Below are 17,834 nucleotides of genomic sequence, written 5' to 3' on the forward strand. Positions count from 1 at the left end.
TTCATTAATTAGCATGTTTAAAGCCCGATTATGAACTAATATCCGACCAATCGAATCGAAATTTGTCCATCCCTGACCAATTGTGGCGTGATCACCTAACAAGCATAGACAATACAAAACCTTAAATTAACAAGGACCAATTAAGATTGATTGATAACCGATCAAACCCGACTAGTTGACACCCCTACTTATGCTTTTGAATTGAAGGATTATACACCCACCCCATGAGGAGGATTAGGTCATCACTATCAGATCGTAAAGTTCCTCCACCAACACAAGGGACAATGAAAGCATGTGTATGGGAAAAATTATCACCTCCAGTTTGCTGATCGGCCCAGTTCCCCAGTTCCTCTAATAGGGAGATGGTGGACCCCACCCGGGCAGGATGTTTGGGCATGGGTAGAGAGGTCATTTCAACCCCCCTTTGTTAGAGGAATTGGGGAACTGGGCCGGTCAGCAAACTGGAGGTGATAAAGATCCTGTGTATGGGGCATCTACCTAGATGAGATTTTTTATTTCATTGGGGGTTGGATGGTAATCTCTTATGCTCTTGTCTATGAGTCAGGATAACATTTTTTTTTTCATTACGAATTAGGTCATAGCTGCCTGGTCGTGTAGCCCCTGCACCAATACGGATCAGTGGCATGGGAATTGGTCATTTCACATACAATTTCGTATAGTCTTCTAATTCAATTTTGTCCTCTAGTGGGTTATATTTGACGCACTTAATTTCATTTTGTCGCAACTCGATGAGCTACGTGGCACTTGCTTTCTTTTGTCGCAACTCGCAAATGTCACTTTCGTAGTTCTCTGCACAACCAAGGGCAGAAACTGTTTAAGCTTTCCATCTAACAGAGAATTAGCCTACGTGGCCCTAAAAGCCACGTAAGCAACCAGTTGTCAGACTGAATCGAAAACTTGAAAGGTGGATCCGTGGTCCGCTTCAACTATAAAATACCAGTAGGACACACACCAAAGCATTTCCATACCCTAGTGGAGCGGGAACTACGACGCTTATCTCCGTCGCTCTTTGAGATTTCTCTCTCTATAGATCTAACGGTATATTCTTCGCCGGCGATTGTTTCAGGCGAATATTTGAGTTTTCTTTTCAAAACCATTATTTCAATTCGGATAGTTTTCCTTGGATTTTGGTATCCATTCGCTATTTCTGGTTGTGTTTTACTGGTTTCACGTGCTGCATGATCATCGGTAATGGCTTCGGCTTGCGTGAACAACATCGGAGTTTCGCCAGAGAGTTTCCTCGACTGTACTCCGACGTATCCGACGTACGGATGGTTGAGCCCTAGAATCTCTTTCAGTCGTGATTTCCCCGACGAAGAATCGAATGCGAAGACGTCGGCAACGGCTGAAAAGAAGTCGCATGAGAAACACGATCCCGAAGCTTACGGCAAGGATGTCGGAGATTTCGAGTTCAGGCTCGAAGATCCGGTGACAATGCTCCCGGCTGACGAGCTATTCTCCGATGGGAAGCTTATGCCTCTACAGCTTACAACGGTTCGTCCTTCTGTTGCTTCGACGGCGGTGACGTCTACTTCGGAGGAGATAAGGTCACCAGAGGCTGTCAAATCGCGCCGAAGAGCTGAGCTGTCCGGGACAGATCCGTACTTGTTCTCCCCTAAGGCGCCGAGGTGTTCGAGTAGATGGAGAGAGCTTTTAGGCTTGAAGAAGCTGCAGGGTAATCAAGCTAAGCAAGATTTTCAGAAGTCAGCTACGTCTTTCGCTTCTTCAAAGAATACTAACCCCAAGTCTTTGAAGCATTTCCTCCACAGAAACTCAAAATCTTCGTCAGCGGGTGTGGATTCTATGTTGAGCCTTCCGTTGCTGAGAGATTCTGATTCGGAGTCCATTTCTATTTCTTCCCGTCTTTCGCTTTCTTCTTCGTCTTCTTCTGGCCCCGACCATGAAGATCTCCCTAGGCTTTCCCTTGATTCGGATAAACCAAATCCGAGCCAAACAATTTCTCTGAGCAAGACCCCACTAAGGCTTAGAGTAGCGAAGCCAGCAACGGCGAGAAGTACCACTGCAATTGCAAGCGAGAACATTAGGCCTTTTGCGGCTGAGCATCCTACGGCGAGGGTCGGACGGAGCCCGATTCGCAGAGCTCCTGATTCAACCACTACTCCTGCTAGAGGGGTCTCTGTTGACAGTCCTCGGATGAACTCTTCTGGCAAAATCGTGTTTCAGAGCTTAGAGAGAAGCTCGAGCAGTCCGAGCAGCTTCAATGGTGGTCCGAGGATTAAACACAGAGGGATGGAAAGATCTTACTCTGCAAATGTCAGGATTTCCCCTGTTCTAAACGTTCCGGTCTGTTCACTTCGAGGATCGTCGAAGTCTGGTTCTGTCTTCGGGTTCGGGCAGTTGTTTTCTTCTCCACAGAAGAAGGATGGGACGTCCACCAAAGGCCACACCAACAGAAATCGCACTGACCGTAATTGATTTGGTTTCGGAGTAATTTGGTAACATTTTGAAAATTTTAACTTTCGTTTTTCTCCCACCCCCTCACCGTTCTTATGCTATTCCATTTTGCGGGGTCTTATTCGATTGAAGATATTAGATGTATATATGCGGGGCTTTCAGCTAATGTAGGATTTCTTCCATCCATCTGCAAAGGGTTGGGATCCTTTAGCTTTTCTGTTTCTTTGATTTCTTTTTATTTTGCTCTGTTTTTGCTGGTTCTTGTAATCTCTCCTTTGAAAAGGTAGTCAGTAAGAGATTTGATCCAGTTCACAAGATAATTTTTATTGTAAGTTTGCTGATTCTCTTTTGTGTATTTTGGTATATTCGTTGTGGATTTTACTAAGTTGTGCGTCTTCCTCTATACTGTTCTCAATAGCTTTTCCTGTTTATTTTATTTTTTCTTTTAATGAGTTTTTGGTGGTGCTGTTGATTCCTGCTGTATTTGCCATGTCTGTTTTAGCTTTTCCTGTTTATTTTATTTTTCTTTTAAAGTGGGTTAGGTCTCAGGTGTCTCAGGTTTTTTCCCCGGTTGAGATGGGTTGGTGCAGATTCCCATTGGCTCAAATTAATCCCTTCATGGTGAGTTTACCAATATTTGCAATCTTTTTTGGCTTTGTTGCTTGATGCTTCTTCTCCTTCTGAGCTTATTATTTGATGAACTCCTCATCTAGTGGGGTCATGATTTACATACCAAGGTTCCCTCATCATACGGTTCGTGAGGTTCCCTTAGGGATGCTTGACACATGTCAAACAAAAATCCAAGGGCTGGCTTTTCAAATATAGTTTAAGATGGTGGTTTCCAATGAACGTGTGATTCTGTCTCCACTCTCCTCTCTCCACTCTCCACTCTCCACTCTCCACTCTCCACTCTACTCTTTCCTCAAAACCAGACTTGCCTCTCTCCTCTCTCTATACTATTTTCAATTATAGTTTAAGATGGTGGATTTCTCTCTATCTCTATCTGTTTTGCTAAAAGATGGATCTCTAATTAAGGAGCTAAGGAACACTTGCTAAAGAAAAACCATGCATCCTGCATATGAGCTAAGGAACACTTGCTAAAGAATGATGGGATTATTAAAGAATGAGCTGCAGTGATTAATAATGAAGGTTCCTGTTTTGTTATTTTTAAAAAGATGTAAAAAAAAAGAGGCTTCAACTTCAATCTCCTCATTCCTATCCATTATCTCGGAATACTGTGGCATTAAAATTGAAGTTATAAGCAGGAAATTATTGACAAGAGTACATGAACAGGGAACTTTAATGATGACGGAAAGTCGAAAACAGTGTTGGCAAGAGTTTTAAGACTAAGAGGAGGCTTACAGAATTATGAGTTGGTAGGGCTTCTCAGTTTCTTCTTTCTACCAAGGAAGCTCTTGTGAGAAAAAGTGGCATCAATCTCAATTAGATTCTTTTGAATTGCAGTAAAGTTCCATTAAGAAGCTTAAACCCTCTTAGCCATTGCAAGCTTTATACTCTTTTTGCTTTTTGGGTAATAATTTATTGAAGAATTAGAAGGGAACAAGGGAACGGAAGAGGGGACATGAGGACTTGCTGCTTCAGGGAAAGGAGAACACCGTTGTTGGGTTATCGGAAAAGATGAGTACCTTCTTCAAAATCGCTGTTCTTAGTCAAATAAACTGCAAGACAATGTGATATTATTCATAAAAAGTATCAAATCTGAGAAAGAGAAATATAACGAGATCAGAGAGGACAGAAAATGAAAGCATAGAATAAACATGAAGAGTCTGGAAGTATAGAGAGGAGAGAGAAGAGCGTGGGAAAGAGGAAAGAGTGGAGAGAGGAGACGTGAAAGTTGCTGTTTCATTGAGAAACTGCAAAAGTGGAGAGAGGAGAGAGAAAAATCTGGTTTTGAAAAGAAGAGCAGAGTGAAGAGAACGGTTTTGAGGAAAGAGTGGAGAGAGGAGAGAGAGGAAGTCACTGCTTGTTTGGAAATCACCATCGTAAAGTATTTTACCTTACAATCGTTGGATTTCTCTCTGACATGTGTCGAGCATCCTGAGAAAAACCTTAGAACCGTATGGTGAGGCGTCCGTCCAAAAAAAAAAAAACCTTCTGAATCATGCATTGATATTCTATTTATGTTTTTTGACCGAGTCTGGGAAATGATGAAAAAGATAAATACGGATAAGCAGAGGCTCCAATGGTTGAGCTATGCTGAATGTTTTTGCACGTCAGTCTGATCCCAAAACAGTGTTTTCATGCCTTGTCTTTTATCCTGCGGTCTTGCGCAGTCTCTTCGCCTTTGTTGTCACTATCCTCCCCGTGCCCTGGTCTTATGCTAAAATACGCCGGTGTGCTTGATCTTTCAATTGGTCTCACTTCGATTCCTGTTTTTTGGACTGTGTGGAAGGCTACGACGCCAAGAGTACTGTGTCGACTCCCGAGTCCCGACTCTCCCGTCCTTAGATCTGTTCCATGTTCCCCATCTTATATTTTAGAGAGTATTTTCCCAAGGCAATTTAAGGTAATTTTAAATTTATTTTCTTTATCGGTGAGAACATGATTCTTTAATATGATTCACTATTTTCCTAGCGGTTATTATTATTATTTTTTGTTTGAATTTTTTAATTGAAGGGTATCAGTGAAGAGGTAACATGGTAATGGACGGTCGAGCTCTGAGTAGATTCCTCCGTCTTTAGTCCTCAACAATATCATATCATAAGCTAAAGACACTGCTGTCAAAGTGTCTTGTCTTTTGTTCTCTGTTTCTTCTTTTACTCTAGTGGAAGAGCCAAAGCACTTGCTCGCAGAGACATGAAATATTCCTGCCCTGTGTTTTTTCTCCATCACCACGTGGATTTTTTTGTCTTTCCACCAAGGAGAGGGGGGGGGGGGTTTGATTTGAAGCAAAAATAGAATGTGGACCCTGGTGGTGGATTCCTGATCCTCCATCAAAATCACATGGCCCCCACATCTCTCCATAGAGGACTCTCTGATCTTGCAGATGTATGGTATGCTTATCGACGGTCCAGTGTTGATATAGACATTCTTCCTCCCTCCCTCCCCCTTCTCAAGCCCTTAACATTATCATAAGCTACATTGAATTCCCAAGCTACCTTGTCTTGTAAGGCTCCTTCTTCCCTTATGTAAAGAGGCTGCTACCAGTCTGTGGCTAACAGTACAATTTTAATTGATTTTTCTTCCTTGGGGTGGTGGGTAAAAGCTTAACGAGTTGTTGGTCAGCCTATTGAAAATTTATGTGATCAATGGGCGTCTTTGATGCTGCCCTGTTGATATTGTTCAGTTCTACCTAATTGGTTATCACTGAACCCAGGATTTTTTGAATTTGATTAATGGATTTTAATGGGGCCACGACTGATACTAGTAAAAGGCACTGAGTCAGATAGGTGGAACTTCTATGTTCGGTGTAGCAGCAGCTCAAATCCAGGTGGGAAGAGATCCAGAGCAATTGAGCATTGAAAACGAAAACTGTCTAGACAGACCTAACCCCATAATAAAGGACTTCCTCTTGCCCACACTAAACCCTTCTTCCCCTTCTTTAATCTTTGGCACTGAACTCCCAAGTACACTAGGAGGAGGGGCTTGCCCAGTGGCCATTGTCTCCCACCATTCCACCTTTCTCTGTAGAATCACCCCATCTTCCCATTTGGGTACCTTTCAACACCGGCCATCTGAAAAGAAAAAAAAAAAGAAAGTGTCCTTTATCTTAGCTTTATAGCCTGTAAAAATACTGGCGATATATATATATATATATATATATATATATTGAAGATATAATATATGGTATTTTCAGAACTTTCATGTGGGGGATTCCTCTTTTATAATTTATTTTCCATTTCTGTCATTCCGGGAGGTCACATGAGGTGTCCGGTTACTAAATGTGGGTTTTTGTTGTTTCTTCCATTCATCCCAGTTTTGGGCCCCCGGCCCCCACTACAGATAATTTTGGATCTTTCTTTATAGATTTTGGGGTCATTGGTTGAGATTTTCTACATTGGTCTATGTGCAACTTTTGTATCTTTTTGGAACTAACTCAAGTGGGGTTGGTGGGGTCCATCCTAGCCCACTCAACCAGTTGAAAGACCAAGTCAACTTGTAATCATAGCGGGTCGTTTGTTAAGCCTGAAGCCAAATAAATGGTCTGGACTCTGGACCTTAACTAGTGTTTGGATGGGCCCCAAACAGGTGGTCTGGTTTTTTTTATTAGTTTGGATGGCCCACTTAGAAAATTTCTACACGGCTTAAATATTTGTCACATGGTTGGTTTCACTTCTACCAGAGTTAATTGAGTGACAAAATAAAGCTATCTTAAATCTAGATATATGGATGGTATATGTTATGTAAAAGTCTTAATGTGGGATTTTTTTTTTATTGACATCTCTCAAGTATTAAATAATTTGTATGTATATTTTTTTGTCCTTTTGAGTACAATACATTTTTGGGCGATTATGCTATGCCTAGGAGCAAAGGCTGCGCCTAGACACATGGGGTGGCCAGTGTAAATTGGGTTGAGGACATTACTACCAATGGGGGGTAATTACCGTTTAAAGGAGGGTGAAATAAGACATTATTGGTATCTTTCAAATATATTTAGGCTGTGTTTGGTACTAGGCAAATTTTGCAGTCTTGGATGATAAAAACAATTATTTTATCATCCAAGAATTTGAAAACAGTCTAAGATGCATTCCAAGAATGCATATCAAACGCAGCCTTGGAGGAAAAAGAAAAAAATAAAGGGTAAAATACACGTATCCCCCTATAATGCACCCAATATTCCTCGTACCCCTCTAAGCTTCTAATAAGTCCACGTACCACTCCTCAATATTCCACGTACCACCCCTGCTTTACCCCCCTAATGCCATTTAAGTCCACACAAGGTATTAAATGCTAAAAAAATACCAAATTACCCTTTCTTATATCTTTTCTAAAACTTGAAAAGACCTAATTGTCCTGATCTATTTGCTAAAATTTGAAAAGATCAAAATGCCCTCATCTTCCCCAAATCATCATCTTCTTTTTCATACCCACTACCTCTAACACCACCACCTCTACCACCACCGCCACCCACCATTAACCCATTAATTTACTATTCCAATCCCAGATAGAATTCATGAATATAAGGCGGCTGGCGCTTGTAGCATAGGGCAGCCAGCCAGCCATCTCAGACTCAGAGTCACACTCACACACAGTACAACTGAGATTTTGAATTCCCGTCCCACCAAAGCTGAAAATCACACATAAAAAAATATTAAAACTAAAATAAAAAAAGAAGAAGGAATCATCCAAAATCTGAGATTTTTCCCCGAAACACCTCCCACCTTTATCCTTCTGGTTTTTTGCTCTTTTAGTTTTGTCCCCTTCTATTACTCATTCTGCTTCTAATTTTTCCCCTTTTCTTCTTTTGTCTTTTTTAGGTTTTCGAATTAATTAACGATAGAAGAAAAATATATTGGTTCACAAGACACAGAAGTCATAGCACCACCTTCCCATGTCTCATTCTCTCTCTCTTTCCGCTACCGGTCCAATGGTTGTGAATGTTGAGTTTCCGTCTGGACTTGGGGAATTGGGAGGAAGAGAAAAAGAGAGAGATGGGTATGTGATTAGTACTAGTCCCATCTCGTTGATTGCCGCTCTTTTTGGTTGTTTTCTAATTCTCAGAATTTTTCTTTCTTTGTTCCTTTTTGTTCTCCATTTTCCCTTTCGTTTTTTCCTCCAATCAAGCTTAAATCCACCACCGCTCCCTTACCACATCTGCGGTGTTGGTGGAGGAATAGGCAAGGGAGGGGGACAGGTGGTGGAATTGATAAAGGTGGAGGAGTTGGAGGTGGGGTTTCACCAGTGGTGATGGTGTTAACGGTTGGTGGTGGTGGTGGTGGTGGGTATGTAAAAGAAGATGATGATTTGGGGAAGATGAGGGCATTTTGGTCTTTTCAAATTTTAGCAAATAGATCAGGGCAATTAGATCTTTTCAAGTTTTAAAAAAAATGTAAGAAAGGGTAGTTTGGTAATTTTTTAGCATTTAATATCTTGTGTGGACTTAAATGGTATTAGGGGGTAAAACAGGGGTGGTACGTGGAATATTGAGAGGTGGTACGTGGACTTATCAGAAGCTTAGGGGGTATGAGGAATATTGGGTGCATTATAGGGGGGTACGTGTACTTTACCCAAAAATAAGAGGTAAAGTTGGATGGGATGCAGGATAGGTTTCCCTCAGCTCTTTGTTGATATATGAGCCTGCCATTCAGGGGGGCAAGGTGGTCATTTTGTCTACCCCCATGTGTTTGGGCGTAGCTTGCTCCCCCGGCACAGAAACATTCTTTATATTTTTTCAGGTAAAACTATCATTGTAAATGTTTTTAGGTGAAGGCTCTTTGTGCTATTGGGGCAGGGTACGCTAGCATCTTTGTGTCTGTCTTCTCTTCTTCATATAAAATAAACTCGCTGCCCTCTAATGTACAATACCATTTTATCGCTTCTCAATTGCATTTGCTCAAAGATCCTTCTATGCTTTTAATAGCCAAATGTTGAGGGGAGGGGAGGGGAGGGGGGGGGGGGAGCGAGAGGATTCATGAGGGTGTTAATCGGTCTGGTTCTAGTTCTATTACATTTTGATAAGGTATAAATCAATACCAAACTAGATTGGAATAATCAGTCCAAAGCAAAATCGTTTGCATTCAGTTCGATTTTACTGGTTTCTAATATGCTTTTCTTATCCAGTTCATATTGGATTTGCATGCAGTTTGTAGTACTGGTTTTGAAGAACGGTTTGCAATTCTGATTTGCAATGTGTTTAACTCTGGTTCGCATTTGATTTCACTAGTGTACCCTTTAATTCGAGTATCTTTGCACCAAGTTTGAGAGCATGAACTAATAAGTTCAGAATAATTAAAGCTTATTTCTCAATATTTATTGTAGATTCCCTTACTGTCTAACATCATGAAAAAGCCACCTTTAAAATTCAGAACCAGCCTTTGGTTGATCATAAGTACAGAAAATTGAGTTTATTGTACCTATTTCATTTAGAATTGTCGATTTTCTGGTGTAAATCATACTGAACCTGGATGATAACTTAAGAAATCAGAATCGAGTCATTTATGCACGCAGTCCGATTTGATTATAAACAGTCATGTTTGATTTAGGTATTGGGTTCCAGTTCCATTTTGAAATCCTTAGGAGATCCTTAGGAGGGCTTTTGCAGGAGTAATTGACTTAATGATTTGATCAACTGCTTCATGGCCTCTATATTTTGTCCCTGGCTTGCTTGGAGTTGGGAAATAGCTTTGAAGTAATCTGGGTCTGGGGTCCTCTTCAGACCCAGATTATTGTGGGCTTTCAATTGTGGATGCTTTGATGGTTTCCTCTCCATACTGTGGGCTACAGCCTACAGGATTCCCATGTCTGGGACCACCCCAAAGCTTGTTGGTTCCCATGTCTTGTTTCTGCTTTTTCAAAAATAATGCATGGATGATTGGATTCTTCCCGACCCAGTACATAAAAAGAAATGGGTGTGGAAGACCGGATGCTTTATAACTTTATTTAGATGACTCAAAACCTATCGGGACAAGAAATTATATGTTTTATTTCTCACTCTTTTTTCATAAACATGTGTGATTATTATTATTATTATTATTTTTGATCGGTGCTAAGACTGTGCATGAACTGGCATATTTTGTTGACTGCAAAGGCAATATCAGGGCGTGTCAGAGTGGCATACTGAAGACCCCCAATCACGCTGCGATATAAAGTAAGGAACAATGAAGGTTATTTTAGAATTCCAACTAATAGGGAAAGTAATAATGACTCTAGATTCGTTGGTGATTCTTTACTTTTGATGAAGAAAACTTTTGTCTTATTATTATTAATTTTTTTGGTGGAATTGATGAATAAGGTAAATGATGCATACACTAATAGGGTGTAGTTAAATCTAATATGTTCACATTGTGGGTTGTAGAGCCAAAGATGGGGATGTGTGTGTGTGTGTGTGTGTGAGAGAGAGAGAGAGAGAGAACACATCAGGGGAGAGAATTGGGTTGCAATAACGGACGTGATGAACAACTGAGATGCAAAGAGGGGGATTCGAGGATCATAAAATGTTAGCATATAAGATTCTATTAGTGGAGAGATTTGGGTTGCAATAATGGACGTGATGAACGACTGAGATGCAAAGAGGGGGATTCACGGATCATAAAATTGTAATGGTAATTGATGGATGAATGTTATTCTTTGAAGATCTAATAATCTTCTGGTCCTGAGGTTTGTGGTGGCTCCTGGTGGTCTCTGTTCTTTTCAAAGATAGAGTTCTTGTGCTATTAGGGTTCCCTTTTCTTTTTACCCCCTAAAATTTAAACACGCACAGATCTACCTGAAAATTTTTCTCTGTGGTTTCCACACACAAAAAAATGGAGCTTAAGGTTCAAATAATATGCCACTTTCTTTTCAAAACTGTGCCCATATTTGAGCCTATATTGTTAAAGCTCTTTTAATGTGATTGGGTCTCAATCTTAGAAAAGGATTGGCTATAGATTAAGGCCAAATGTTCTGTGTGCCGGGAGTACAGGCTCCGTCCAGACACATGAGGGTGGTTGAATGATCACTCTGCCCCCTAAATGGCAAGCCCATATGTCTGGCGCAGGCTGCACTGCGACAAAGAGAACATCAGCCCATAGATTAATTGGGTGAAAAGTACTCAAGGTGATTAAACGATGAAAGCAGTCAAAATTAAACTTTGTGCCAAATTAAATTCATTAGAAAAAAGAAAGTAGTAACACAAACTTTATGCCAACAACTACTTGTGTGGAATCCATTCAACCCTTGCAAAGGAGTGGAAATCCTCATTCCAACTACTTGGGTAGAATATGTTCTACAGACACTGGGCTCTACTTGGGTTCCCAGGTTGAAGCCTTCTGTTTTGACCATTTTAATAGACTAAATTCAGCTTAAATTTTCTGCATTTTGGTTTGTTCGAATGTAGGAAAGTTGTCCACTTTATTTAAACAGCATTGGTTTGAGCATAAGGCTCGGGTCTACGCTTGAATGCGCTTTATTAGCCAAACCATAAACCAGATTTGGACCAAAGTACAAAAGGTTTTCTGGGTCAGCATCCTTAGAGTTAGAGAGGGTTCTCTAAACCAATTTGGCTCTCCGGCGGTTCAGCCCAGCAAAACAAGGGGTGTGGGTTTTTGGTCATTTCACAGGTGCGACCCAAGTGGGCCCCCTGTGAAATGACTATACCCCCCCTGTTTTTGCTGGGCTGGACCCTCCAGCTCTCGCCACGGCTGGACGAGAGCCAGATCCTCTCTAATCTGGGTGTTTATTCAGAGGCTCTATAATCTCAACCCAGGCCCAGCTATCCCGGGCACAGCCCAACCCAGATTGGCCTGCTGTGAACCAGAATGGCTTTGATTAAAACCCTAATAGTCCTTTTTTTTTTTTTTTTGTATAAATTTTAAATTTGCCCCATTTGAGGGCTAGGTAGGCCTGTTTAATCCTGGCGGGCCCTATTTTTTGCCTGTTATAATAAATCAAGAAAACATAGATCAATAATATATCAATAACATGTAACATATATAGACATTAAATTAAAAAAATAGCATTCATAAACAAACTTCAAAGTTAAGGACAAATACCATAACCAAGGAGAAAAGAAATGAAGAAATGAGGTTAACTATATTTTTACATATTTTTACATACAGGGTTAGGTTGGATTCAGAGATATTGAGGCCTCACTCAGCCTGATGCCACCGGGCCTAGAAATCTTAGCTCTAGCCCAGCCCAGCCCAGCCCAGCCCAGATCCTGTCGGGCTCAGGGCGGTATGGGCTCGCTAGCTCAAACTTTTACTCCTAGATTGGAGTGATTCCTTCCCTCCTCAGGTGATGAATAATAAATTGGATTTATAGTTTTGGTTCTGAAATATTTTGATTACAATATACAATATAATAAGAAGACAAAAAAAATTCAACCTTTGAAATGGGTTAGAAATTGGGAGTATTGAAGCTAATATGTTCTAAATGAGACATTTTCGTTCTATCATAAACCAAATGATCGGTTCATTGGTGGCATTTGGGTTTTCTATGTAACGAGGATTAAGTCTGGGCTAAAACCTATGAGTATTTCCACCCAAAAAATGTCAATGTGTGTCGTATTTATTATGTGAAGAGGGTATAAAATAATCTTCTCAAGGGCGGTGTAGCAATCATTTTTTCCTTGGGCGGCTGACAATGCCATGAAAACAAAGTTTATATTAGGAGGTAAAATGAAGAATCATTTTACTTTGGTTGTAAAAGGGGCAGCCTTACCCTTGCTTTTTCTGTTTCCAGATTTGAACCCGCCACCGCTGGAGGGGAGTTAGGTCCTATATCTTCATATGAAGAATTTGGATTGCAATGAAGCTTGATAGATTGACTATGAAAATATTCCCAAATTTTCAGCCCTAATGGATCTTACATATGATAGTTGTTTGGAACCTTAAGAAAAGCTTCTTATCCGAGCCCTAGATATACCCAATTCAAAGCTACTGAGCCTTTCTCAACTAATAATTGAGGAAATTTAATCTTCATAATTCAATATATACAAAAATGGATTAAATAATTAGACCACACAACTTGAACAAAATGAAAAAAAAAAAATTTAAAAAAATTTTTAAAAAAATCTAATACTGAATTGGAGTAAAATTTTAGCCTCTTTTGACATTTTACATTGTCTTTGATCATCCATTATTCTAACTAAAGTTTTATTATTTAAGTTTCCATTCACCCAAGGTGAATAGAGAATCTCTTCATCAATGGTGATGTAATGTTATAATTAGACTATGGTTTCATCATTAACTCTCACCTCCTATTCGTTCAAGGTTTGAAATAATCGTTTACAGATTAAGTGGATGTAAAGATTCTCTCTTCATCATGGGTGGAAAAAAAAAAGATTCTAATAATAAATAAAAAAAAGCCACAGATCTTTTTAGTGATGAGAATCGTCATGAAAACCTGCAAGTCTTAATTCAACCCATTATTTGGGTGCTGGACCTGACCCGACCTGACCCATTTCCATTGCTACCTACAAGAGGTGGTGGGGGTGAGGAGTTGGGTGATGGTGAGAGTCTTATTGTCATGGATGGCTAGAAACCGAAAGAGTAGTTGCATGTGCAGACAATGTGAACAGATATGCGCCTTATTTGTGTGTGTAGAGAAGTTAGGCAAATTGAAGGTTATCATGATATCATCCAATGTGAAACCTCTTACATTTTTTGTGGCCTCCAAAGTTTATCTACAGATCTAAACAATGCACCGTCCACAAACAAAAACCATATTAGCGACCCTAAGGTTTCACATGGAAATAATTCAAAATCTAGATTAAATTGAAAGACAAAAAGTGGTCCCCCCCAACCTCCATTTCTTCTCCTTCGTTCAACCTAAATTTTTAAATGATTAAGCCCATTATATTTGGATCTTGGGTTTAGGTAGCATAAAATTCCATAAATTACTGTTTATATTAATAAGTGAAATAAGTGATCGAAAGAAGAACATGTAGAGAGATAGAGAGGGGGCGAGGGGCACACCTGATTTGATAGTTTGAAATCTGAAGTCAGTAATTATAATTTTGGGACCCATGACAATACCATAATAATCCAACACAGCAGCAGCTTTCGTGAAGATATTTACACAAGACAAGACCCTTAGCAGCATGTTCCCTCTGGCATCCACAAAGTATAACAGCCCCGAGTCAACTCTGTTCGTTCTATAATTTACAATGCTTTTATTTTAGGTGAAATTTGTCATTTCACGATTTATTGTGGATAAGCTTATATTAATTAGTGGCTCACCTAATCTTATCACATACCAAAATCATGTGCCATGTGTTGGCATGCGACTCCATCTAAGTTTTTATTTTTATTTTTTAATGAAAGACTCCATATAAGTTTATATGCGCATTTGGGATTCTAAAGTGTTAATGTGCATGTTTTAATGGTCTTGGATTTTCAAAAGCAAACTAGACATAGGAGAAACAGACGTAAAGTTCTATCTATCTATTAGGCTTAGAAGAAGGTTGACGTCTCCCTCGTAACTCCGAAACCACCCACATTGTATAAGAAAATAAAATTGATCTTTCATTATCATCAATTGATTTTAGTATAACGGTAAACGTTTGATCTGAAAAATCAATAATTGATATCAAAATTAAGATCACATGTTCGAGTCACTCGATAAACATTGATGGGTGTGATTCTTGGGCCTTGAAGGCTAGAGTCTATAAAATTAAGAAAATTCCACCCCCTAATTGTTATTACATTCATTAAATTTCTACATGGGATGCCTTCCCATGAGTTATACTAAGCACCCTGAGTCGATCATCAGTACTTGAGTTCCTTAAACCTAACTCCGGAGTTCAGCCGGGCAGTGTCCGATTCTCTAACTAGGGAAGTAGGGAGTCATTCATTAAACCAGAGCCAAAATTGCTGACCTAAAAACCAGTCATTCACACCAACATGATTGTGAGACATGTAAAGCAGCTACTATTGAAGGGATAACCTGTGATGCCCTTATAAAAAATGTTTCTATGGCTGTATTTAGATTCCAATCGAATGACCTATGCACATCCATATTATTATAGTTTGATTCTAATCAGACGGTGATTGTGCCCTCATGATCTATATAATTGCATGAGTCACTATAGATACAAGTTCTGTCTGTAAGTGTGCCCAATCATGGGAGTCTTTCTCCTGTTTTAACCCACGTGTCAAAATGTTAGGGGGTGGTTGCGTAGACAATAATAGCTCACATACTATTTGTCTTGGTTCCAAAAAGGATTATAAAGCCGAGAAGTGTGAACAGATACGCCTGTTACAGAAACAATAAATGGATTTGGAATTTGATCTTCTTTTAAATTTCGAATATTCCATTCAAATCCTTCCAATCATGGCCTTATAAATACTCTCCAGTAACACCAAATCAAACATCATCGTTAACCCACTCAAAGAATTCCCTCAAAACTGTTTCTGTTGTGTCGATCGAGAGAGAGAGAAAGAAAGAGAGAATGAAGGCCACACTTTCAGGACTGCTTCACATTCTGGTGTTACAGCTTCTGCTTGTTCTATCTGCTTCGCAGGATTTCGATTTCTTCTACTTTGTTCAACAGGTGAGTTGGGTCTCTTCAGGTCAGAGAGAGAGAGAGAGAGAAAGATCACTTTATCTTCTTCTCCTCTTCTAGGGTTATTCTGAAACTTTTATGGAATCGATTCTCTAAATCAATTTTTTGTCTTTGAATTCAGTGGCCAGGGTCTTACTGTGATACAAAGCAGAGCTGCTGCTACCCAACAACAGGGAAGCCTGCATCAGATTTCGGCATTCATGGGCTTTGGCCCAATTACAATGACGGCTCTTATCCGTCCAACTGTGATCCCAGCAGCTCCTTCGACCCATCGGCGGTACTCTCTTTCTTCCCCCTTTCTACTTCTTCTGTTCTTTCTTACGAATTTGGAATCCTCAGATTCGAGTAGATTTAAGCTGAAAGCAGTTTCCAATAGATAGTTTGTAGATACACGCAAGGAAACAGTGAGGAACTGGTTTATGGGCTTTTGAGGGCTACTAATGGGCTACATTTGGGCCTTGTTTGTCCTTGACTGTTAAGTCGAAAATGCCCTTGAGATGCTTTTTGCTGACAAATTTAATGGTTCGATCGAGCAACCTGTCTGTTACTTCTCTTGTTTGCATTATGTGGGCTTTTTATCCATTGTGGGCCCAAACCTGTATCTTTCAAATTCAATTTTAGTATCCATTAAAAAATCCTATCTAGAGGATTTCATGGGATTTGGATTAGCCCATAGGAAATTACCAAAACCACACCGAATCTTTCCTAAAAAGAGTTTTTTTACGGTTAAAGCAAAAGCGGAAAGCCCACCACCTTTGTTTTCTTCCTTTTGCCAAAAATCTGGCCAAATTCCTCATCTAACGCAGAAAGGAAAAAAGTTTGTTTCAGTTTGGAGAAAGGGAAATTTTAATGTCTCCACAGCTAGTGACAACTGGATTTATCACAATTTGCCACTTTGAACTCATGAATATTGTTGGTTTTGTGTGATAGACCATCCCAAATCCATCTCTCTTCTCATGAAATTACAAAAGTGCCCCAATGGAATTTAAGAGCATTTTTGAAAGACCTACTCTGGTGATATGTCTAACTGTCACCAGCTAAGGGTCACAGTATTTAAACAGGGGCCTTTGAGGGCATATTTTGAGCTTTTGGCCCATTCATATATAAATGGGTATTGGGCCCATTTATCTCTGTTACTTTCATGGGTTAAACCCATGAGCTTGTAATGGATTAGTTTCTCTCTGATTACCTTACATGTTATGGTGCAGATCTCAGACCTAACCAGCAGTTTGAAGAGTAACTGGCCAACACTAGCTTGTCCAAGCAGCAATGGCCTGAAATTCTGGTCGCACGAATGGGAAAAACATGGGACCTGCTCGGAATCTGTCTTCGATCAACACGGATACTTTGAAACAACTCTCAACCTTAAGAAGAAAGTGGACCTCCTCCAAATCCTCGAAAACGCGGGTACATTTTCCTTCAAGAAATTAAACTTCAATTAATCTATTCTCATGCCCGGATCATTTTTTCATCAGGGAAAAATCAAAACTCTAGAGTAGCAATACCTGACATGAACATGGCCCATAAAAATATGATGTTAAAAATGTGTTATGTTCATGTTGGACTAGGGGTGTCAATTGGTCAATTCTGGTTTTGGGCTGGTAATGGGCCAAACTGAATCTAAACAGCCGAAGTTCAGTTTCAGTCCCGTTCGGTTTGGTCTGTTATCATGTGGGCTTAATGCCTTAACAAGCTCTTACTGGGCCTGGTCTAAATTAGATGGGCCAGGCCCATAATTGCCAACCTTACTGTTGAAACTCCTGATTGATCAAACTCTTAACAATTGCAGGAATCCAACCGGATGGGGGATTTTACAGCTTGGAAAGTATCAAGGGAGCCATAAGGGATGGAAGTGGATACTCTCCCGGAATAGAGTGCAATGTCGACGACTCCGGCAATACCCAGCTCTACCAAATATACCTTTGCGTGGATAAATCGGGGTCCTTCACCGAGTGTCCAGTATTCCCGAACAGCCGGTGCAGTTCAAAGATCGAATTCCCTTCTTTCTAATACATAACTAGTGAAGCAAGAGAGATCATGGATCCCCCTATTCCAATATTATTGACTTCGTAAATCAGTTTCTTGCCATTGGTGATAAATAAAATTTCATTGAGGTGATCTTCATGTATTTGTATCCAAATTATATAATTACACCACCAATCGATTAATCCATTAACATTTATTGACATTGCAACATAAAACCTTCATACTGAAGCATCTCATTCTTAAAGCA

The 17,834-nt window shown here is 39.9% G+C and overlaps 2 protein-coding genes and 1 non-coding gene across 4 annotated transcripts; all 3 read left to right on the forward strand.

Annotated features, from left to right (window-relative positions):
• Nucleotides 1–1,029: 1,029 nt before the first annotated feature.
• Nucleotides 1,030–2,837, forward strand: LOC122650267. Its single transcript, XM_043843635.1, has one exon. It carries the CDS (start codon nucleotides 1,213–1,215, stop codon nucleotides 2,455–2,457), a length of 1,245 nt encoding a protein of 414 aa, XP_043699570.1. The 5' UTR covers nucleotides 1,030–1,212; the 3' UTR covers nucleotides 2,458–2,837.
• Nucleotides 2,838–4,593: 1,756 nt separating this feature from the next.
• Nucleotides 4,594–4,686, forward strand: LOC122653312. Its single transcript, XR_006331747.1, has one exon. It is a non-coding gene; the product is annotated as a small nucleolar RNA Z122 (small nucleolar RNA).
• Nucleotides 4,687–10,434: 5,748 nt separating this feature from the next.
• On the forward strand, nucleotides 10,435–17,717 carry LOC122650268 (extracellular ribonuclease LE-like). Of its 2 annotated transcripts, none has more exons than XM_043843637.1 (5): nucleotides 10,435–10,467; nucleotides 15,464–15,589; nucleotides 15,723–15,878; nucleotides 16,810–17,008; nucleotides 17,391–17,717. In XM_043843637.1, the coding sequence occupies exons 2-5, from the start codon at nucleotides 15,488–15,490 to the stop codon at nucleotides 17,609–17,611; spliced, it is 678 nt and encodes a 225-aa protein (XP_043699572.1). In that variant the 5' UTR covers nucleotides 10,435–10,467; nucleotides 15,464–15,487; the 3' UTR covers nucleotides 17,612–17,717. The 2 variants fall into 2 exon arrangements, with proteins under 2 accessions (XP_043699572.1, XP_043699571.1); XM_043843636.1 differs by having other exon boundaries at nucleotides 10,452–10,463.
• Nucleotides 17,718–17,834: the final 117 nt, after the last annotated feature.

The sequence above is a fragment of the Telopea speciosissima genome, chromosome 2, assembly GCF_018873765.1.
Source record: "Telopea speciosissima isolate NSW1024214 ecotype Mountain lineage chromosome 2, Tspe_v1, whole genome shotgun sequence".
Lineage (NCBI taxonomy): Eukaryota > Viridiplantae > Streptophyta > Magnoliopsida > Proteales > Proteaceae > Telopea > Telopea speciosissima.

Bases quoted from the DNA above. Each gene is read 5' to 3' on its own strand.
- LOC122650268 (XM_043843637.1), top strand. From the start codon at position 15,488: ATGAAGGCCACACTTTCAGGACTGCTTCACATTCTGGTGTTACAGCTT. The intron at 15,879-16,809 runs GTACTCTCTTTC...GTTATGGTGCAG, and splicing joins GCTCCTTCGACCCATCGGCG to ATCTCAGACCTAACCAGCAG. The intron at 17,009-17,390 runs GTACATTTTCCT...TAACAATTGCAG, and splicing joins CCAAATCCTCGAAAACGCGG to GAATCCAACCGGATGGGGGA.
- LOC122650267 (XM_043843635.1), top strand. From the start codon at position 1,213: ATGGCTTCGGCTTGCGTGAACAACATCGGAGTTTCGCCAGAGAGTTTC.